The following is a 25,011-nucleotide window of genomic DNA, read 5'->3' as shown; positions in this document are numbered from 1 at the left end:
CATTTCCATCATTTTAATAGACCACGAGATTTTCATTTCTCATAAATATACGTCCCATGCATAGAGACAAAAATAATCATTCATATGGTGAACACCTGGTAACCGACATTCACAATATGCATATTAGAATATCTCCGTCATTCCGGGATCCTCCTTCGGACATGATATAAATTTCGAAGTACTAAAGCATCCGGTACTTTGGATGGGGCTTGTTGGGCCCGATAGATCTATCTTTAGGATTCGCGTCAATTAGGGTGTCTGTTCCCTAATTCTTAGATTACCAGACTAAAAATGGGCATATTCGGTTTAATAATCCAACCATAGAATGTAGTTTCGATTACTTTTGTCTATTTCGTAAAGCATTTATAAAACAGCGCATGTATTCTCAGTCCCAAAAATATATATTGCAAAAGCATTTAAAAAGGGAGCAAATGAAACTCACCTAATGTATTTTGTAGTAAAAATACATATTTCGACATTGAACATGTGTAGGGTTGATCTCGGATTCACGAACCTATATCATTTATGTATATATTAACACACATAATTGTGATCAATACATTCATATTTTATATCTTAATTACATACCTTATATATTTAATTTGTATGTATTTAAAATGGTTAATATTTATTTAGTTTAATATTATTATTTTTTTTAAAATCAATAATTTGTTATATGTAAATATTTATATAATTAATCTTTATATATATAATTATATTTAATAATATGGTAGTTGGAATATATTTATACTTATATAGAAAATATATATTTGTTATAATAATATTGTTAATGTAAAAGTAGTAATCATAACAATAATAATAATAATAATAATAATAATAATAATAATAATAATAATAATAATAATAATAATAATAATAATAATAATAATAATAATAATAATAATAATAATAATAATAATAATAATGAAAATATTAATAATTAATGATACTGATAATAATACTACTAATATTAATAACTATAAAAATAATGATTTTACTAATAATAATATTACTAACATTTATTTTAATAACTATAATGATATAAATGATAATAATAATAATAATAATAATAATAATAATAATAATAATAATAATAATAATAATAATAATAATAATAATAATAATAATAATAAGTAAATAAATAAATAAATAACTACCTCAAAGAAGTAGTCTAACAAAAATGCCCAAGTCCGGGTTTGAACCCGCGACGTCCCGCTAACCCGAAAACATACCAAACTATTCCTCCGTTTCCGTTTAACTGTTGGTTATCATACCCATATTTATTCATCCCGTATTTCTTTCCGATTCTTCTTCTTCATAATCTTAAACTACCATTATTATTTTATGTATTATTATATCGTTTGTTTGTCATCAACTTTCTCGATCAACATCTATATAATTATTATTATCAATTCGTTGTTAACATATGTTCACCACTACATCATCAATTCACGATCATCATTTATCATTATCATTACCACATCATCTCGTTATCAAAGGTATTATAGCATCGTTTTTACCATCATCATTAAGATCGTCAAGCGAAATCCCCATCACCTTCTTATCTTCATCATCAACTTAGTGTATCATCATTATTATATATTATAAAAAAAAAATTAAACGCCACTTAGGTGGCCATTTATTTTGGTCGGCCATAACGGGTTCCTAGTCCCACATGTAAATCAATTTTCATGGAACTTTGATAAAGTTTTATAAAAAAAACGTTCTAGTTGCAAGTGGAATTTTCATCACCAACTTGTGTACGTGTATCCCACTTGACAAAAAAATCAACAACTCCCTTCAATTTAATAAACAAATACGATGCAAATAGAGATATAACGCAGTGTTTATTATTTATATATCATCTTGTACTTCATGCGTAACATCTTCATCAATAAGGACAATAAACAGAAACCCTACGCAGTAGTAGCAGGTACTGATCGAATAGAAAGGCAGAAGAGGAAAAGAAAAAAATAGGCATAGCAGCATGTTTTGTGTGGGTTTGGATTTCAACAAAAACGGTAAGTTGCAGAATAGAGTAGCGAGAGGTAGATAGGGTGGTGGTATTCGGTATTTTTTTTTTTTGATGAAGGTGGTTAAATGGGTTAATTGTGGTTTTGCGTTGATGGAGGTGAAGTGGTGATCAAATGTGGTTAACAAGAAGATAAAGGTGATGTACCATTATTTAGTCGAACCCGAAGCACGACTCAAAGATGTCTAATGATGATGTGATGATCAACGAGGAGAGTGACCGAAGGTGATAGATGATGGTAACAACCGAAATAGTTTGGTTCATAAATTCATGGGTGATGATTTAGTTGCAAATCGAAAAGGAATATGATGTAGTAATTCATGAGTTTGGGTTGTGTGGTTGTCGAGCATGTGATGAGGGTGATGATCGAAGATAGTAGTAATGATGGCGGTTCATGATGGTTTGCCGGTAGTCGAGGGTGGCAGTGATCTTTCACGATGAAATAAGAAAAGAAGGATTAGAATCAAGCAGAAGAAGAATTATGGTTTTTGATAGTTTTAGTTTGATCATTGTAAGAATGTATGTATATAAATTGCATAAGATGTAATAATAATTAAATATAAATTGCATAAGATGTAATAATAATTAAAGTATTAATATAATAATACTATGAAAATAAAACGTGCCATAGTCTATTTTTGTCTGCCGACAGTTCTTCCCGGATAGTTATATCGTATCCATTGCTAAACAGTTAACGTAAAAAAAATGTTCCTAAAAATCCCAAATTTTTAGATTAAATATATTTAATTATTTCACTCATTAACTATTTGAAACCTGATCAAAAAGGTTCGATAATTATTTATTTTATGTTCCAATTTAAATGTACGGAGTACAAATATTTAAACTTAAAAAGGTAAAAATATTTTTAACAAATCTACCATCTTCGTAATCGATTTACAGTTCAACTTTTTATTTTAGATATTCATAAACTCGTATTAGATCTATATGAACACTAACGAAATGTCAACCGAGTATTACAACTGTTTATTAAATATACCTGAAACCATTCATTTCCAATATACACCTCCTATATATATAACCAATCTTAATTAACAAGTTTAAGTAAATAAATATATTAATTATATCTTTTTAAACAAATAAATATAACATTATATATTTACAAGTATTATTTATATATAATATAAGTATATATATATATATATATATATATATATATATATATATATATATATATATATATATATATATATTTAATAACATAATAGTTTTATTACATCGCATATTATTTTACATATTTATTTCCTACCATTAAATCATATAATATTTCAAATAATATTTCAAATTATTATTTATATATTCATTTAATTATATATGTATTTATTTACAAATAATTGTTCGTGAATCGTCAGAAATGGTCGAAGGTCAAATGTATACATGAACGCAGCTCAAAGGATTTTGAGACTTTAACATTACAGACTTCGCTTATCATGTCGAGATTATATAAAGATTAAGTTTAAATTTAGTCGGAAATTTCTGGGTCGTCACAGTACCTACCCGTTAAAGAAATTTCGTCCCGAAATTTGAGTGAGATCGTCATGGCTAACAATAAAAATGTCTTCATGATGAATATGAGTTGATAAATAGAGTTTTATCATCATTGAGTAATGTGGATAAAACAATTCGATTATTCAAAGAGTACGAATGAAGCTATCACAAAAGATTGAAATAGGAAAAGTAAAGATTTGTCTTACTTTTGACAGAGTTAGGGTTGAATTCCGGAATTCAAGGGATTTAAAGAAAATCTTCTAAATCTAAAAGATTTGATTCTTCGGCGAGTAAGGAAATTAAGATCTCTATATTTAAATACGGTGATCTTCCGCGATTACTCTGTCTGATATTTCCACTATAAATTTAAGCTCTTCCGTTTCATTATTCTCACCATTCCTATACTTTCTTTCTTAGTTCATACATCCAAAAGATTGTGAAAATGCTTAGTCCAGTTCTAATCCTTAATATTTTCCTAATTATCATTCTGTCATCCCTCTTTTCAATCTTTCCACCAGAAAAATCTGTTTACTTCTACTATTACCTTGGGGTGATACTATTCTTAATTCTACCGTGTCCTTATATTACTATTCATATTAATATCCATGGTTTGTAACCTTCGTGTTGTTATTGGGCTTCATATTTTCTCTTATATTTTGGAGCTCTTTGCCTTTTTATTATCCTCTCGATCTTTAGTAAAGCGAGTAATGGTCCAGAATTCGTAAGTATGGAGTTTCGAATGAACTTAATGTTCTAAACGAGAAAGAACGTAATTGCACGATTTGATTCGTCAAATTACCAGAATATCCGGGAAAGATAGAACTGTCAAGAAAATATGTTCTTGATATGTTTATATATCAGATGAAATGTAAGAGTCGTGTAACATGGCACATAATGACGTTATAATCTGTGAATCATCATGTCCCATTTAGAAACTCAGCATGACTTACTGTAATATAATCACGTTGATCAAGTGTCATTATATTATACTAACTCATGTATCAGTTCCCAACATTACTTCAATAACATTCATATTTTAAGCTCGAAAGTTTACAGAGTATAGAAATTAACAGTTTCTATATGATGTAACACTGATAGTACGAAAAGATTAATGATTTCAGATAAGAGTAGCTATAAAAATATCTTCAGAAATATGGAGGATATTTATAATGTAAGATACGATGATATCTTGGAATTTCTAATATCGAAGGATGGTGAAGAAAATTTGTCCGCAAGAGTTTGGAGTCAGAAGTAAGGTATTCGCTAAAGATTTCATCAGAAACAGAATCATCAGGATTCTTAATGTACAAGTTTAGTCCTTGTGATTCGTTCAGAGACTCCTTCGTAGTTTGCTCACTCAGTTTTTCAGTTTCAAACTTTTTCTGAGCTTTGCCAACATACAATTCTTTATCATCAACTTTAGGCTGTTGAGGTCGTTTACAGTTTTTGTTGCTTCATTCAACATTTTCAAAATTCAGAGCATTAATTTGCAGACTGGGTGCTTTTCAGAATTGGAATTCGTAAATCCAGGAGATAGAAGTTATATATATATATATATATATATATATATATATATATATATATATATATATATATATATATAATTGTTGTTGTAGAATCGCTGAGAATTTAGAGATTATCGATTGATGCCTTCCGGTACTTGGTATGGTAATTATCGTTACAAGATACCGATGAGTTCATGATAAGACTTCAATAGATAAATATATTGATTTATCGTAGAGATTTGAGCCAAGGAGCAACGAGGTGGCTGGTACGTCTGCTGGTAATATGGTGGAATATAAAAGGTTCCCCGGTAACAATAAAAGAGCACACATATATATATCAAGGTGTTAATAAGGTTATTTCGAACAAAAAGTTGAAGTTGACTTGCTGGAGCTATGACAAAATTGGCTAATTTGGAAAGAGATTGCAAAGTTATTTTCGGTAATAATAACGCTAAAGGAATTAACACAGCTACGCGTTAAACGTTTACTCAGTTTTCGAGTGTTTCAGGTGCATAACTATTTGCATCAATCTTTTCTTCCGTAGATGAAGTGCGGTTGGTTCATCCTCTCGGTTAAGGTGTTTTCAAGGATTATGAAAGGTTAGAACACAGATTGTAATCGTCAAGATACAAATGAGGTTTAAGATGAAATCAAGTGGCAAACTTGAAGAATTGTTTAGTTTCATATGTTATAATCAATATTTTAATTTATTTTAATTGTCCAATGTTATTAGTCCTCAGTCGATAGTCCACAGTTGACAGTCCAATAATTCATTTATAGTTTAATATATAATATTCGAATTAATTAATACATATCGTGACCCGTGTACATGTCTCAGACTCGATCACAACTCAAAGTATATATATTATTGTAGAATCAACCTCAACCCTGTATAGAGAACTCGATCATTACTGCATATAGAGTGTCTATGGTTATTCCAAATAATATATATATATATATATATATATATATATATATATATATATGCGTCGATATGATATGTCAAAACCTTGTATACGTGTCCCGATATTTAAAGTGCGTAAAAATAAATAACAGAAATTAAATGATGATAAATAAAGTGCGTAAAGTAAATAACAGAATTTAAATGACGATAAATAAAATTGCGAGAATGTAAATTGCGATAATTAAATTGCGATAAATAAAATGTATTCAGTTAGCTAGGAACAATTAGCTAGGAACAGTTAGCGTGGATTCTTAACAAAATTTCTCATAGTTAATTTGTTTGTTTCTAACAATTTTTATTTTGTCAAATGTTTTCTTCATTATGCCACTTGTTGGATTCTGATAAATCAAAATCCAATTATGAAATTGGATGGAAAGGGTTATTCTGCGGTGAACGGATATGTATATCTGTGGATGTAAGTAGGATAGTAAATGATTGTTGAATCAGATTCGAAGAATGTACAGTGTAACTTATTAATGTGAAATCTAAATATTCCTCGGGTATTACCTACCCGTTAAAATATTTTCATCATTATCAGTTTGTACAAATGAATTTTTAATTACAATCTTTATGAAAACATATATACATATATATTTTCTTCAGATGTAATCATGGATTTAATGAGTCAATATGATATTAAACTCATTTGATTTACCATTAGAACAAGAATATATAATCTCTAAAACATTAGAGATTACATAATCGTCATGTCGAACGAAGATAAATGATGTAGAACGATAAGTAGAACGATGATTATACTCGAGGTACAGAATGAGATGTCGAAGCTGGTGACGCGGATGTTGTTGTTGGTGGTACTAGTGTTGTTGGTGCTGAGGCTGGTGACGTTACTGGTGTTGGTGATACTGCTGGTGCTTATAAATTATGTACCGTGCTCTCTAAAGTTAACACTCAAGCTCGGAGTTCTTTAACTTCTTCTACTAACCCTGGTTGGTTATCAGTGTGAGGTAGAGGTCGGATATCTTCTCTAGTTCCGTTAATGGTAGCCTCAAGATGAAAAATTCTTGCAAAAAGGGTATAAATGGTGTTGCGAACGGGTTCGCAGGTGAGCGGGTCAAGTACTCCAAGGTTAGGTGGTAGATTCGATTCATGATATGGAGTACCTTCTTCCCTTCTTCATAGTGTGAGTATGTCGCGAACCCACCCCCATTTTCTCCAGTAATCACGGTAGTTGATTGGTTGGTGTGCTCCTGTCACGCTGTCTTCGGAGTCAGAGGAACTTGGTCGATTCGTAGAGGCCATCTTACGCGATCTCAGGAAAGATTTTTGGTATGAAGAGTTTAGTGACAGCAATTGATAGTTGGATGGTATTCTCAATGCATAATTTGCATAGATATATATATAGTACCAGGATCCCTTAAATTAAGGAGAAATTTACGAGAGATATCAGACAAGGTCTACAGTAACAGATATGCTAAGATATGAATTGTCAGATACGCTAAGATATGAATTGTCAGATACGCTAAGATATGAATTGTCAGATACGCTAAGATATGAATTTTGTCTATACACTATTTATGAAGTCAATGTAGTAAAACGTGTCTAGACTAAGAATAATGAGCAGGTAATTTCCTAAGGGTGATAAGCAGATGATTTTCGACAAAAATGATAGGCAAAACTTTTGACATGCAGACACGGTCGAAGTCCAGACTCTCTAATGCATCCTAACGACTATCAGTTAGACAAACTAATGCAAGACCTGGTTCGCTAAGACCAACGCTCTGATACCAACTGTAGAGACCCGTCCTAATCCATCCGGACGAAGTCCGTATCGATTATAAACGATTCACAATAGTTGATTACATCGCGAGGTACTTGACCTCTATATGATACATTTTACAAACATTGCATTCGTTTTTGAAAAGACAATATTTCATTACATCGAAAGTTGACGGCATGCATACCATTTCATACTATATTTTACAATAATTGACTTAATATTAATCTTAATGAACTCAACGACTCGAATGCAACGTCTTTTGAAATATGTCATGAATGACTCCAAGTAATATCCCTAAAATGAGCAAATGCACAGCGGAAGAATTCTTTCGTACCTGAGAATAAACATGCTTTCAAGTGTCAACCAAAAGGTTGGTGAGTTCATTAGTTTAACATAAATAATCATTTCCATAATTTTAATAGACCACAAGATTTTCATTTCTCATAAATATACGTCCCATGCATAGAGACAAAAATAATCATTCATATGGTGAACACCTGGTAACCGACATTCACAATATGCATATTAGAATATTCCCATCATTCCGGGATCCTCTATCGGACATGATATAAATTTCGAAGTACTAAAGCATCCGGTACTTTGGATGGGGCTTGTTGGGCCCGATAGATGTATCTTTAGGATTCGCGTCAATTAGGGTGTCTTTTCCCTAATTCTTAGATTACCAGACTAAAAAGGGGCATATTCGGTTTAATAATCCAACCATAGAATGTAGATTCGATTACTTGTGTCTATTTCGTAAAGCATTTATAAAACAGCGCATGTATTCTCAGTCCCAAAAATATATATTGCAAAAGCATTTAAAAAGGGAGCAAATGAAACTCACCTAATGTATTTTGTAGTAAAAATACATATTTCGACATTGAACATGTGTAGGGTTGATCTCGGATTCACGAACCTATATCATTTATGTATATATTAACACACATAATTGTGATCAATACATTCATATTTTATATCTTAATTACATACCTTATATATTTAATTTGTATGTATTTAAAATGGTTAATATTTATTTAGTTTAATATTTTTTTTAAATCAATAATTTGTTATATGTAAATATTTATATAATTAATCTTTATATATATAATTATATGTAATAATATGGTAGTTGGAATATATTTATACTTATATTGAAAATATATATTTGTTATAATAATATTGTTAATGTAAAAGTAGTAATCATAACAATAATAATAACAATAACATTAATAATAATAATAATAATAATAATAATAATAATAATAATAATAATAATAATAATAATAATAATAATAATAATAATAATAATAATAATAATAATAATAATAATAATAATAATAATAATAATAATAATAATAATAATTATAATTATAATAATAATAATAATAATAATAATAATGAAAATATTAATAATTAATGATACTGATAATAATACTACTAATATTAATAACTATAAAAATAATGATTTTACTAATAATAATATTACTAACATTTATTTTAATAACTATAATGATATAAATGATAATAATAATAATAATAATAATAATAATAATAATAATAATAATAATAATAATAATAATAATAATAAGCAAATAAATAAATAAATAACTACCTCAAAGAAGTAGTCTAACAAAAATGCCCAAGTCCGGGTTTGAACCCGCGACGTCCCGCTAACCCGAAAACATACCAAACTATTCCTCCGTTTCTGTTTAACTGTTGGTTATCATACCCATATTTATTCATTCCGTATTTCTTTCCGATTCTTCTTCTTCATAATCTTAAACTACCATTATTATTTTATGTATTATTATATCGTTTGTTTGTCATCAACTTTCTCGATCAACATCTATATAATTATTATTATCAATTCGTTGTTAACATATGTTCACCACTACATCATCAATTCACGATCATCATTTATCATTATCATTACCACATCATCTCGTTATCAAAGGTATTATAGCATCGTTTTTACCATCATCATTAAGATCGTCAAGCGAAATCCCCATCACCTTCTTATCTTCATCACCAACTTAGTGTATCATCATTATTATATATTATAAAAAAAAAATTAAACGCCGCTTAGGTGGCCATTTATTTTGGTCGGCCATAAAGGGTTCCTAGTCCCACATGTAAATCAATTTTCATGGAACTTTGATAAAGTTTTATAAAAAAAACGATCTAGTTGCAAGTGGAATTTTCATCACCAACTTGCGTACGTGTATCCCACTTGACAAAAAAATCAACAACTCCCTTCAATTTAATAAACAAATACGATGCAAATAGAGATATAACGCAGTGTTTATTATTTATATATCATCTTGTACTTCATGCGTAACATCTTCATCAATAAGGACAATAAACAGAAACCCTACGCAGTAGTAGCAGGTACTGGTCGAATAGAAAGGCAGAAGAGGAAAAGAAAAAAAATAGGCGTAGCAGCATGTTTTGTGTGGGTTTGGATTTCAACAAAAACAGTACGTTGCAAAATAGAGTAGCGAGAGGTAGATAGGGTGGTGGTATTCGGTTTTTTTTTTTTTTTGATGAAGGTGGTTAAATGGGTTAATTGTGGTTTTGCGTTGATGGAGGTGAAGTGGTGATCAAATGTGGTTAACAAGAAGATAAGGGTGATGTACCATGATTTATTCGAACCCGAAGCACGACTCAAAGATGTCTAATGATGATGTGATGATCAACGAGGAGAGTGACCGAAGGTGATAGATGATGGTAACAACCGAAATAGTTTGGTTCATGAATTCATGGGTGATGATTTAGTTGCAAATCGAAAAGGAATAGGATGTAGTAATTCATGACTTTGGGTTGTGTGGTTGTCGAGCATGTGATGAGGGTGATGATCGAAGATAGTAGTAATGATGGCAGTTCATGATGGTTTGCCGGTAGTCGAGGGTGGCAGTGATCTTTCACGATGAAATGAGAAAAGAAGGATTAGAATCAAGCAGAAGAAGAATTATGGTTTTTGATAGTTTTAGGTTGATCATTGTAAGAATGTATGTATATAAATTGCATAAGATGTAATAATAATTAAATATAAATTGCATAAGATGTAATAATAATTAAAGTATTAATATAACAATACTATGAAAATAAAACGTGCCATAGTCTATTTTTGTCTGCCGACAGTTCTTCCCGGATAGTTATATCGTGTCCATTGCTAAACAGTTAACGTAAAAAAAATGTTCCTAAAAATCTCAAATTTTTAGATTAAATATATTTAATTATTTCACTCATTAACTGTTTGAAACCTGATCAAAAAGGTTCGATAATTATTTATTTTATGTTCCAATTTAAATGTACGGAGTACAAATATTTAAACTTAAAAAGGTAAAAATATTTTTAACAAATCTACCATCTTCGTAATCGATTTACGGTTCAACTTTTTATTTTAGATATTCATAAACTCGTATTAGATCTATATGAACACTAACGAAATGTCAACCGAGTATTACAACTGTTGACTAAATCTACCTGAAACCATTCATTTCCAATATACACCTCCTATATATATAACCAATCTTAATTAACAAGTTTAAGTAAATAAATATATTAATTATATCTTTTTAAACAAATAAATATAACATTATATATTTACAAGTATTATTTATATATAATATAAGTATATATATATATATATATATATATATATATATATATATATATATATATATATATATATATATATATATATATATATTTAATAACATAATAGTTTTTATTACATCGCATATTATTTTACATATTTATTTCCTACCATTAAATCATATAATATTTCAAATAATATTTCAAATTATTATTTATATATTCATTTAATTATATATGTATTTATTTACAAATAATTGTTCGTGAATCGTCGGAAATGGTCGAAGGTCAAATGTATACATGAACGCAGCTCAAAGGATTTTGAGACTTTAACATTACAGACTTCGCTTATCATGTCGAGATTATATAAAGATTAAGTTTAAATTTAGTCGGAAATTTCCGGGTCGTCACATGTACTCTATTCAAAATCAGAGAAGTTGAGGATGAACAGATCTATCTCATGTTATTTCCCTGGACTTTAAAGGGAGAAGCCAAAGATTGGTTAGAATCGTTACCTGAAGGGGCGATTGACACATGGGATGTCTTAGTTGAAAATTTTCTTAAAAGATTCTTTCCGGCATCTAAAGCCGTGAGACTTCAAGGAGAAATTGTTACGTTCGCACAAAAGCCAAATGAAACATTATATGAGGCGTGGACAAGATTCGGAAAGTTGTTGAGAGGATGTCCTCAGCACGGTTTAGACACTTATCAAATAGTACAAATATTCTACCAAGGTGTCGACGTTGCTACACGAAAAGACATCGACACAGTAGCTGGTGGTTCCATTATGAAGAAAACCGCAACCGAAGCTCACAAAATTATTGATAACACAGCCTCCCACTCACATGAGTGGCACCAGGAAAAAGATATTTTTCGTTCATCTAAAGTGGCTAGAGCCGATTCTAGCCATGACTTTGATTCCGTTTCCGCAAAAATAGATGCTTTCGAGAGACGAATGGAAAAGATGAATAAAGATATTCACGCGATACGAATCAGTTGTGAGCAATGCGGTGGACCACACTTAATGAAAGATTGTCACATTGAGCAAACGATGGAATAACGTGAGAATATTTCCTACATGAACCAAAGGCCGGGAAATAATTATCAACCGCTAAGGCCAAACTTTAATCGAAATCAAAACATTCTTTACAATCTAAATGGACCCAACAATAACTCGTATAACCAACAAGGTCTGAATAACCAACCAACTCAAAACAACACTTTCAATCAACAAAGACCTAGCTTGTATAAACCACCACAACAAACCGAAGAGAAAAAGCTAAATCTGGAAGAAATGATGGCAAAGCTAATGGAATCTCAAACACAATTTATTGCAACTCAAACCCAAACAAATGAGAGGTTTGATCAGTCATTAAGAACTCAACAAGCTTCCATTTTGAATCTAGAAAAACACGTAGGTGCTCTTGCTAGTATGATGAGTGAGAGGGAACAAGGAAAGCTACCGTGTAATACTGAAATAAATTCTCGGAATGAGAATGTTAATATGGTATCAACAAATTCTGAAAAATCAGCACCAGAAGATGGGAAGGTTTTAGATGTGAGTAACAATGAAGAAGTTACAACACCACCACCACCCAAGTATGTAAAGCCAGTGGTGGCACCATACAAACCACCCATCCCGTTTCCAAGAAAAGGAGTTGAGTATGAGCAAGTGATATGTAATAAAGTTTGTGATACCTCTAGAAAGAAGAAGAAGAATAAGAAAGTGCAAGAAACAAAAATCGTAAAAGTAAACCCGGTGAAGACAGTTCCACCAAAACTTCCACCCAGGTTGGGTGGTCCGGGTGAATTTATTATTCCTTGTCTACTTAGTGATTGTGTCATGTATGATGCACTAGCAGATTTAGGTGCGAGTGTGAGTATTATGCCCCTTTCATTATATAAGAGATTAGGAGTAGGTGAGTTAAGTCCAACAAAAATGAGTGTTCGACTCTTTGATCAAACCATTAGGCACCTAGTTGGAATCGCTGACAACCTACCCGTTCAAGTGGGTAATTTAACCTTTTTAGTCGAATTTATTGTCATTGACATAGAAGAGGACTCAAACATTCCTCTAATTTTGGGTCAACCATTCTTAGCATCCACCAGGGCGTTATTTGATGTAAGAGAGGGTAGAATGACACTTAGTGATGGTGAAAAATTGGTCACCTTTGTTTGTCGAAAGACTAAATCTCCACCAACCAAAACCGTTGAACCAACAAAAACGATTGGTAAGAACCATATTGTTTTACCAACCCCAACGGTAGTGCTTAACAATAATAAAACGCCTAAGTGTGGGGAAAATGAAGTAACACCTAATGATGACCTGGTAACAAAGAACCCCGTTGTTGATATGAAATTAAATGACCCCGTTATTAACAGTTCAATGAAGAAACTTATTAAACGGATTCGCGATGCTAGAACCAAGGGGAACTTTAAGTTATGTAACCGGTTAGTATCCAATCTATCGCCTAAAGAAAAGGCGAAACTAGTTGAATTTGTGGATATTACACAAGAATCCGACCAATGGCTTAAAGCAAAAGTCACAGATATGCAAGTTGATTATGGTCCAAGAGAAATTGATGATGAAGTTAATCACAATTTCAACACCACAGCTACCTAAGTGTGGGGAGATTCAAATGTTCTAAAAAGAAAATGATGTCTAGAGTTAGTTGTTCTGTTCTCGTGTAGTTTCGAGAATGAAATCCGATTGGTCTTTTCCGCTAGCAGACACTAAAGAACTAGTTTTCTCCCCCCATTCTGAATTTTTTTTGTTTTGTAGGTTTTGTATGAAATTAATACGCTTTTTAAATTTATGTTTTGTGTGAATTTAAAAACAAAAATTTGCTTTATTTCATTAAGTTTAAAAAATGATTTCTAAAATTCGTCGTGAGTTAAAGACTAGATCATAGAATCGAAATTGCTTTACCCGAGGGCGGGGCGAAAAATTTTATTATCATTATTTTAATATTATTGATCTAAAGTATGCCAAAAAATTAAAAAACCCGAAAATCTTTGCTTTTAAAACACTCGCTTTAAAACGACAAATTTTAATTATTCATTTAAATTGTTTTAATAAATAAAGGTTTTATAATATATATATATATATATATATATATATACATATATATATATATATATATTATATATGTTTGTAGTTTATCTTATGTACAAAACAGGGTAAAACAGCGCACTTTCAAAGACTGACATTAAGTTCAGCAAAAGCTACTAATTTTAACGACAAGACGTAAAATATCAAATGTGATATAAAACAATATGTTTGCAAACTCGGTATTTTTAATCATTTTTCTACACTAATCACCCTCATGAATTTAAATTTTTACTGATTTCTTGCAAATGAGGGCATTGCAAGATCTCAAGTGTGGGGAAGGGTTATAAATTCTCTCGGGTTTACACTTAGTTTAATTGCCAAATTTTGTGAAAATTTGAAAAATTTTCAACTAAATGAACTCAAAATCATGTTTATACATATTTATGAACGATAAAACTAGGTGTTAATGCTGAAATTATTGTTACCTCGGAGAGAACATAAATGGAGAAACAACCCAAAATGCTTAAATTCATTTAAAATGGAATAAAGGAGAATAAAAAGGCAAAGAAAAATAAAAGCTAAGTGTGGGAAGAATTTACATATGTCACATATTTGTACAAGATTATTGCAGGCACTTTTGCTTTGGACTAAACTAATCAGTTTTACCCGATTTACTGTAATATATTTGAAAGAAAGATGGATCTACACGATGAATCAATTCCATCATTAAAAGGAAGTAAAGTCTTCCGAAAAAGACACGTCTTGATTTAGGTCAGGAAGTTGTCATCCAGACCCGCTGTAGGTTGACGAAAAATCTAGAAAAGTCATCTCTAAAATCAGCAGGAAATCCACGAACCTCAGCATTAAACAGGGTCGCCAAGTGGTCAGACTTATCCTAACCATGAGAGGATCTGTCTCATAAAATGGGGAGGGCGCCGTGCAAATTAGCTTGATAAGACTAATGAATCAGACCTCCAGAAAGGATAATCTCCTAAAAGTTCAAAAAATCAGCTTTTAAGCCTGATATCACTCAATCCTTGAGATTGACCTTAAATATTGAGAATTACAAACTCATGGAATTCAATGATATCTAAACTCGAGCTTGAACGAGAAAATATTTTGATCAAATTAAAACCGATTTGTTTTCTGAAAAATCTATTTTCAATACGTTCATTACCATTGAACGTAAAATCCTAGGAATTCACCTGTAATTCATTAGGTCACCTGAACCAAATAGGGTGTCAACTGTAAGAACGGTGGTTGCATAGCATGGTCGAAGACAGGACCTTGTGCCAGACCAAAAACTTATAGGGTAATCTTTACTATTTCTCCTACAAAGGATAGTAATTGCATCCGACACGTTGTGGACCATGAACAAATGCATGTCATTAGACAATGCCTTAACAGTTGCTTGTTAATCACTTTCCTTTATTACCGGATGGTAGTTTACCGAAAGGTAATATACGGAGCAAGTATACTGAACGTGTTGCTTTCCTAATACAAGGTTAGCAAGTGGGTGACACAAAATCGCAAGTTTTGAGTTAAAATTTTGAAATCTGAAACCCACAAAACCCACAAAAATATTTTGCAAACACCGGTGAAGGGTTATTCCGAAAAACTTATCTAGGATAAAAGCTAGAATGAATTTTCAAAAGAACAAATGTTTTCATAAAGATCCAATTTCCTTAAAGGATCTAAATTTTCATAGTCATGCGGGACTGTAAACCACATCGTTACTATCATTGTGTATACCGCTGTATCAAAATCACTGATGTATAAAGTGTGAGAATAAAAAAGTGATTCGAGTGAAGTGTGATTTAATTTCAAGTTCTGTATTGCTTGAGGACAAGCAACGTTCAAGTGTGGGGATATTTGATAATGCTCCAAATGAACATATATTTAGGCGCAATATCATCCCAATATGTAAAGATTTTAGTTGCAATTGTTCTATTTTTATGTAATATTCATTTAAATAAATAAGTGCGAAGACAAAAGAAGAAAACAACGATTTGAAGACGCAAATGACCAAAAAGCTCAAATGTACAAGATATAATTCAAGTGGTTCAATTTATTGATGAGAAACGTCCAAAAATGACAAGAGTACAAGTCGCGAAACGCAAAGTACAAGATATTAAATCGTACGAAAGGACGTTCGAAAATCCGGAACCGGGACATAAACCGAGCATCAACGCGCAAGTCAACGGAGCTAAAATTACAAGTCAACTATGCACAAGAATATAATATATATATATATATATATATATATATATATATATATATATATATATATATATATATATATATATATAATTATATAAAATTATATATATTATATATATATATTTAAATAAAGTGTCGGCAAACTAGAAAATAAAGCATTGTGAGCTGGATTAGGTAGCCATGCGATCGCATGGCATATAGGCACAAAGCCCATGCGATCGCATGGGCATCAGAATTTGGCCAAGTGCTATAAATAGCCACGAATTCGGACGAGCTCAACACACCTCAATTTTCTTTCTTCCTCTGTAAAGAATTATATATATTTATATTTATAATTTAAAGTTTAAATTAAGTTTAATAATAATTAGGTTAATGTAAGAAATGTTTTAAGGTTTTGTAAGACGGAACTCTGTCCGTGTAACGCTACGCGATAAATAATCACTGTAAGCTATTATGACCGATGAACTATTATGGACAAAAACCAGATAGGTATCAAATAAACCAGGACAAAGGACAATTAACCCGGATAACAATTAATCAAAACGTCAAACATCATGATTACGAAAGTTTAAATAAGCATAATACTTCATATTTCATCGTACCTTTATTTACTGTCATTTTAATTACTGCAATTTACTTTATCGCAATTTAAATTCTGTCATTTATATTATCGTCATTTATCTTTACGATTTATTTAAAATTGACAAACCGGTCATTAAACGGTAAAACCCCCCTTTTATAAAAAATAATACTACTATATTACTAATATATATATATTTATACAAATATAATTGTTTAAAAATATAGTGTACGCAATAAGCCGTCTCTCTGTGGAACGAACTGGACTTACTAAAAACTACACTACTCTACGATTAGGTACACTGCCTATAAGTGTTGTAGCAAGGTTTAAGTATATCCCATCTATATAAATAAATAAAACTTGTGTAAATTGTATCGTATTTCGTAATAAAAATAATAGTAATTCGTACTACACCTCGCACACATCACCAATAATGTTCTCACGGACTATCTAGTCTATGATGATGTTGCTGCTGCGATTCTAGAAGAAGAAAATCGATGCAATAACAAGGAGGACAGACAGGCCGGTTCACGTCAAGTGGAGGCCTTAATGGTGTCAGGAGGGAGATTAACGGAACGTGGCCCAAGTGGGAGTCACAATCATGGTAAACCGAAGTCTAGAAAGAAGAAGACATATACATGCTACAATTGTGGCAAGAAAGGTCATTTGAAGAAGGATTGTCGGAGTTTAAATAACTCTAATCCTCAAGGAAATACTGCAAGCATTTCAGAAGATGGGACTGCTTTGGTTAGTGAAGCAGTAATAGCAAATGAAGGCAGAAAGACATTTGTTGATGTCTGGTTATTTGACTCAGGAGCTACTTTTCACATGACCCCTAGAAGAGAATGGTTCAAACAATATGAACGTATCTCGGGAGGATCTATATGCAGTTTCAGTGATCACAAACTAAAGATCATTGGAATTGGAGATATCATTCTGAAGATGCATGATGGTACAGTTCATACTATTCAAGGTGTACGACACGTGGAGGGTTTGAATAAGAACTTATTGTCTTTAGGACAATTAGATGATCTTGGTTGTAAGATGGTGATACATGAGAAGATCATGATAATCAAGAAAGACGCGGTTGTACTTATGAAAGGAGAAAAGGTGTGTGCTAATCTATACATTCTGAAAGGTGAGACGGTACACGAATCGGAAGCATCTGTTTCTTCGAATAGTTTAGGTGATAAAGTTGCTATGACATGGCATCAAAAGCTTGGACACATGTCTGAACAAGGTATGAAGATTCTTGTTGAAAGAAATCTTATTCCTGGTCTTACAAAGGTATCACTACCTTTCTGTGAGCATTGTGTAATCAGCAAGCAGCATTGCCTGAAGTTTAACACATCAAATTCTAGAAGTAAATTGGCTCTAGAATTGGTTCACTCTGATGTGTGGCAAGCACCAGTTCAATCCCTAGGAGGAGCAAAGTATTTTGTATCATTTATTGATGATTACACTAGGAGATGTTGGGTGTACCCAATCAAGAGGAAGGCAGATGTGTTTGAAGTTTTCAAAGTTTACAAAGTGCGGTTTAAACTTGAATCTGGTAAAAAGATCAAGTGTTTGAGGACAGATAATGGAGGAGAATACACTGGTGATGAATTTGATAAGTTCTGCAAACAATAAGGCATCAAAAGGCAGTTCACAACAGCATACACTCCTCAACAAAACGGAGTGGCAGAGCGGATGAACAGAACCTTGTTAGATAGAACGAGGGCAATGTTGGCAACTGCAGGCTTGAGGAAATCATTCTGGGCAGAAGCGGTCAGTACTTCATTCTGGGCAGAAGCGGTCAGTACTTCCTGATACGTTATAAATCGGTCACCGTCAACTGCAATTGAGTTGAAATCGCCGATGGAGATGTGGACTGGAAAACCAGTTGATTATTCAGACCTTCATATATTTGGAAGTCCTGTGTACACAATGTACAATTCTCAAAAAACAACAAAGTTGAATCCGAAGTCCAGAAAGTGTTTATTCTTGGGGTATGCTGATGGAGTTAAGGGGTATCGCTTGTGGGACCCCACTGCCCACAAAGTAATCATCAGCAGAGATGTTGTCTTTACGGAAGATAAAGATCTTAAAGATGTTAGCACTTCAAAAGAAACTGCACCGATACAGGTTGGAAATGGATTTTATAAAGATTCTTCTGAAGCACTACCAGAGCAGGATGAAAATCAAGTAGTCGTTGATGAAGCTCCAGCGACTCGTATTTCTAATCGGGAAAGGAAACGTCTAGGGTGGCACTCAGATTATATTATGGAAAGCAATGTTGCATATTGTCTTTTAACAGAGGAAGCAGAGCCAACAACTCTTCGCGAGGCACTAAATCATTCAGATGCATCTCAGTGGATGACAGCTATGCAGGAAGAAATTGAAGCTCTTCATAAAAATAAAATATGGGAACTTGTGCCATTGCCGAAAGGTAGAAAACCTATTGGAAATAAATGGGTGTATAAGATCAAGCGAAATGGCGATGATCAAGTGGAGCGGTATCGTGCAAGACTGGTGGTTAAAGGATATGCTCAGAAAGAAGGTACGGACTTTAATGAAATATGTTCTCATGTGGTTTGACTTACAACAATTCGAGTAGTTCTAGTGATATGTGCTACATTTGATTTACATCTAGAGCAGCTAGATGTGAAAACTGCATTTCTTCATGGAAATCTTGAAGAAGAAATTTATATGCTTCAACCAGAAGGTTTTGAACTACAAGGAAAAAAGAACTTGGTTTGCAGGTTAAAGAAATCTCTGTATGGTCTCAAACAGGCGCCGAGATGTTGGTACAAGAGATTTGATTCTTTCATAATGAGCCTTGAATATAACAGACTTTATGCAGACCCTTGTGCATATTTCAAGAGGTTTAGGGACAATGATTTTGTTATTTTGCTGTTATATGTAGACGACATGTTGGTTGCAGGCCCCAACAAAGATCGTATTAATAAGCTGAAGGCTCAATTGGCTAGGGAGTTTGAAATGAAAGACTTGGGTACCGCAAACAAGATTATAGGGATGCAAATTCACCGAGACAGAAATAATAGGAAGATTTGGCTTTCTCAAAAGAATTATTTGAGGAAAATCTTGGAGCGTTTCAATATGCAAGATAGTAAGCCAATCTCAACCCCACTTCCTACTAATCTCAAGTTATCCTCCGTTATGTGTCCTAGCAGTGAATACGAGAGGAAGGAGATGTCTCGAGTACCATATGCATCAGCAGTGGGAAGTTTAATGTTCGCAATGATATGTACAAGACCAGACATTGCACATGCAGTGGGAGTAGTTAGTCGGTACATGGTGAATCCTGGTAAAGAGCATTGGAATGCGGTAAAGAGGATCCTAAAATACATTAAGGGTACTTTGGATGTTGCATTATGTTATGGGGAATCGGAATTTATTGTCAAAGGGTATGTTGATTCAGATTATGCAGGTGATATGGATAAAAGTAAATCTACCACTGCATATGTTTTTACACTTTGTGGTGGAACAGTAAGCTGGGTTTCAAAACTGCACTAAGTTGTGGCGACATTAACAACAGAAGCAGAATATGTAGCAGCTACTCACGCTACTAAAGAGGCAGTATGGTTAAAGATGTTGTTGGAGGAACTCGGGTACAAACAAGAGAATATCACTCTATTTTGTGACAACCAGAGTGCCTTGCATCTTGCAAGGAATTCGGCATTTCATTCAAAGACAAAGCATATACGAGTTCAGTATCACTTCGTTCGTGAGAAAGTGGAAGAAGGAACAGTGGATGTGCAGAAAATTCATACTGACGACAATGTAGCTGATTTTCTAACAAAGTCAATCAACCGTGACAAGTTTGTTTGGTGCCGTTCCTCATGCGGCCTAGCAGAAACGTAAGCAACATCATCGGCAAGGAAGGATTATTGTGTGAAGATTGATTGAGTCTTAAATCAAATCTTCAAGTGGGAGATTGTTGAAATAATAATAAAATTGGTTGTTGGTGGATGTAGTTGGTGAAATAAGTGGATGGTTGTTGGTGAGTTGTAGGTAAGACTTTTCATTACCTAACTTGCCTAACTCTCACCAAATCCTAATTCTTACTACTATAAATAGAGCCATAAGCAAGCATTCAAATCATCCCAAAAACACATTCTTCTTCTTATATTCTAAGAGTGTAATAGAGAGTTTGAGTTTAGTCTCCTAATTACAAGAGATATAAGGATTAGTAATTATCCTTGTAATTAGAGAGAAGTTGTAATTCCTATTATTCTTATTAGTGAAACGTTTCTTTCCTTGCCTGCGGTTTTTACTCTATTGGGGTTTTCCACGTTAAATCTCGGTGTCCCTTTATTGTCCTTATTTCAATTATTAATAGCGGTTTGCTATAATTCGGTGTCGCTTTTCTCAACAACATCTGCAATATTATATATAGCTAGTTAAGGACAATTGGTATAAGGGATTTAACAATTGTTACGGGAGGTTAGAGGTAGTTTGTTACATATAAAAATAAAATTATATCTACAAAACATTTTCTCAAATGCGATTAATTAAGACAATATTCCAAAAAGATTTTTTGATATTATAATAAATTGTTTATTCTATGTTATTACTATTGCAATTAAATAATTATCCGAGTTACTAACATAAACTCGTAAACATTACCTCATATTCTTGGTAATGATCATAGATATCATCGATATACTCGACCACATCAAGTGGATCATTCTTGTTGGCTTCTAACTTAGGCGTCGATTTTGCTCCAAACAACGAGTAAAATGAACCGAAAAATCCTAGGAAACGTAAAACCAAACGGATGACATCTGAAAATATCTCTTTTATTCCGGCCATTATTTTAGTGGTCTTTGATTTCGAGGAGATAGAAAAAGATGCAACTTTACTAAACTAACGTACGCTTTGCCTCAAAATCAAGAAGCAACACGTTGGAAGGAGTTGATATTGGTGTAAATATATACACCGTAAATAGGCTCTGAAGTCCCAACTATGTACATTCGATTTTCATAAGGAAAATAATTACAATTTTGGTAAAACAATTATTTTTAAGCGTATATTTTAATATTATTTCTGGCAAAATCATACAACTTTATATATAGAATAACTCGTATGCCTAAAATGTACTTTGAAATTATGTTTCACAATATAATATGTGTTCAAGTATGAATACCATCTAATTCTTACTGCCACTACGTTAATGGTAGATAATGGTGTATCCTAGAGGATACACGCATAAAGGCACCATTTTTGTACAGAAAAATGGATCAGGCAACATAAAACATAATGAAATTTGGCAGTTTTCAGAGTTTGCCGCCCAGCGTCCATCAGGCCGCCCAGCGTCAAGCGTAAGCCCTGCAGGCAGCTTCTATGCTTAAGCCCTTTAATTCAGCGCGTGAACGGCACGCAACCACGTCAGCACACGCCACCGACATTCCGGATACTTCACGTAACAGAACCATTCAGTGATTGACACGTGTATCCCGTGAATTTCGGACATTCTGCGCCTATAAATAGACCCACTGGGTCACCACATTTCACATCATGATTCTGATCTGAACTTCAGTCAGAGAGAATTACACTTTCTCTCTCACACAGTTCTTTCTCACTCTAAAATAACATTAGCCGCTTAGCAGCAGTACGCTAGACGGATCATTACAGATTGATCCACAGATTGATTGAGGTCACCCCACAGATCTTACATCTGTGTTTCGGGGCTGCAGAGATTATTTCTCGAGGGCAAACAACAATCAACAGTATACACCACACGCTGAGCAGCTATTGTCTTGTACTGGTACCTTACAGCCGCTATATGGAAAATCGTACCAACAAATGGCGCCACCCGTTCTAAAGAATCACTCAACTTTCAAGAGCACCAAAAGGCGTAATTGTCAGATAGCACCCATTGAAGCAAACATGATACATTCATGGCAAGCCGGACAGCGGAGAAAAGCAGAAACATTAGAGGATTGGAAACAAGGAATGATTGCTTTTCCTTCCATGTTTAACACCAATCCATCTGACGCTCCTGTAGTGATTGAAGCTCGAATAGAAAATTGTGTTGTTGGAGGAATATATACAGATCAGATATCATGTATGAACATTGTTTTATACAACTACCGAACAGAGTTAAGGAAAAACTAAAGGACACATTTGTTCCCTTAGCAAATTTTGCTAATGATCCGTCATGGTCAGAAGGAAACATAGTTTTAGAAGTAGTATTGGGAAAACCGCCATTTAAAAGAACTGCTCATATCGAATTTGTGGTTGTGAAAGCAAATTCGCAGTATAATGCCATTTTAGGACGATCAGCCATGATGAAATTCGGAGCTGTGACGTCAACGGTACACAGAATGATGAAATTTCCCACACCGGCTGGCATCGCCAAGCTGTATGTTGAACGGAGAAGACCAATAGAATGTGTACAAATAAACAGAATAGCTGTTAACCCAATCATTCATGAAGATGGGTCAATATCACCAAATCCAGAGTTTCCAGATCAGAAAATCATAATTGGAAACACAATCGCAAAGGCAACAAGAGAAAAGCTTTATAAAATTTTAGCAACCAATTTAGACGTTTTTGCGTGGAAAGATTCTGATATGACTGGTGTACCACGTCATATAGCTGAACATAAGCTTGGTGTAAATCCAAATATCTCACCAGTATGTCAAAAGAAAAGAGGAATGGCTCCTGACCGAACAAAATTTCTCAGAGATGAAGTCAAAAAACTTGTGGAGGCTGGGATATTACGGGAAGTAAAATATTAGACATGGGTAGCGAATCCGGTGATGGTTAGAAAACCAGATAATTCATGGAGGATGTGCGTGGATTTTACAGATATCAATAAGGCATGTCCAAAAGACAATTACCCTTTACCAAAAATTGATTGGAAAGTAGAGTCCGTTAGTGAATATCAATTTAAATCCTTTTTGGATGCATTCAATGGATATCATCAAATCCCAATGGCAATACGTGATCAAGATAAAACAACATTCCACACACCAGATGGAATTTTTTGCTATATCATGATGCCTTTCGGATTGAAGAATGCAGGGGCAACTTACCAGCGCGTAATTGATAAAGCATTTAAAGATCAAATAGGTAAAAATGTAGAAGCCTATGTTGATGACATTGTTATCAAGAGCCATACAGAAGACAGTATGCTCAGAGATACTCTTGAAACGTTTGAATCATTACGAAAGGTCAATATGAAATTGAATCCTAAGAAGTGCACTTTTGGTGTAGAAGAAGGCAAATTCTTAGGTTATATTATTACAGAGAGGGGAATCAAGGCTAATCCAAAAAAGATTCAAGCAATTGAAAATATGGTATCTCCTAAAATAAAGAAAGAAGTTCAAAGCATGAATGGAAGATTGACAGCTTTAACAAGGTTTCTATTAAGAGCAGCAGATCGATCACTACCATTTATGAAGGTTTTAAAGAGCTGTTTGAACAAAAAAGATTTTAAATGGACAGAAGAAGCAGAAAAAGCTTTTCAGGATATTAAGCAACTCTTGAAAGAATTACCTACTTTAACTGCACCAATAGAAGGAGAAACGTTAATTTTGTATTTGGCTGCTTCCGCAGAGGCCATCAGTTCGGTCTTGATCACAGAACGGAAGGGAATACAAATGCCTATATACTTTGTCAGTAAAATATTGCAACAAAGTGAAGTTAATTATCCACCAATTGAAAATTTGGTGTATGCTTTGACACACACAGCTAGGCGACTCAGACGATATTTTCAAGCACATTCAATCCTGGTAATGACAGACCAGCCGATAAAACATATTTTGAGAAATCCAGAGTCATCAGGACGACTAGCAAAATAGGCA

The 25,011-nt window shown here is 33.0% G+C and overlaps 1 protein-coding gene, 1 non-coding gene and 1 pseudogene across 2 annotated transcripts; 1 reads left to right on the top strand and 2 right to left on the bottom strand.

Annotated features, from left to right (window-relative positions):
* Positions 1–22,012, bottom strand: part of LOC139859089 (cyclin-B2-1-like) — a 28,401-nt pseudogene extending 6,389 nt beyond the window's left edge.
* Positions 11,935–12,041, bottom strand: LOC139887394 (small nucleolar RNA R71). The gene has a single exon (XR_011773229.1). It is a non-coding gene; the product is annotated as a small nucleolar RNA R71 (small nucleolar RNA).
* Positions 22,013–23,005: 993 nt separating the features above from the next.
* On the top strand, positions 23,006–23,943 carry LOC139859018 (uncharacterized). Its single transcript, XM_071847858.1, has 2 exons — positions 23,006–23,175; positions 23,301–23,943. The coding sequence occupies exons 1-2, from the start codon at positions 23,006–23,008 to the stop codon at positions 23,941–23,943; spliced, it is 813 nt and encodes a 270-aa protein (XP_071703959.1).
* Positions 23,944–25,011: the final 1,068 nt, after the last annotated feature.

This window comes from Rutidosis leptorrhynchoides, chromosome 1, assembly GCF_046630445.1.
Source record: "Rutidosis leptorrhynchoides isolate AG116_Rl617_1_P2 chromosome 1, CSIRO_AGI_Rlap_v1, whole genome shotgun sequence".
Taxonomy (NCBI): domain Eukaryota; kingdom Viridiplantae; phylum Streptophyta; class Magnoliopsida; order Asterales; family Asteraceae; genus Rutidosis; species Rutidosis leptorrhynchoides.
Note: the sequence above shows the minus strand (reverse complement) of the source record. Positions and strands in the feature narration are given on the sequence as shown.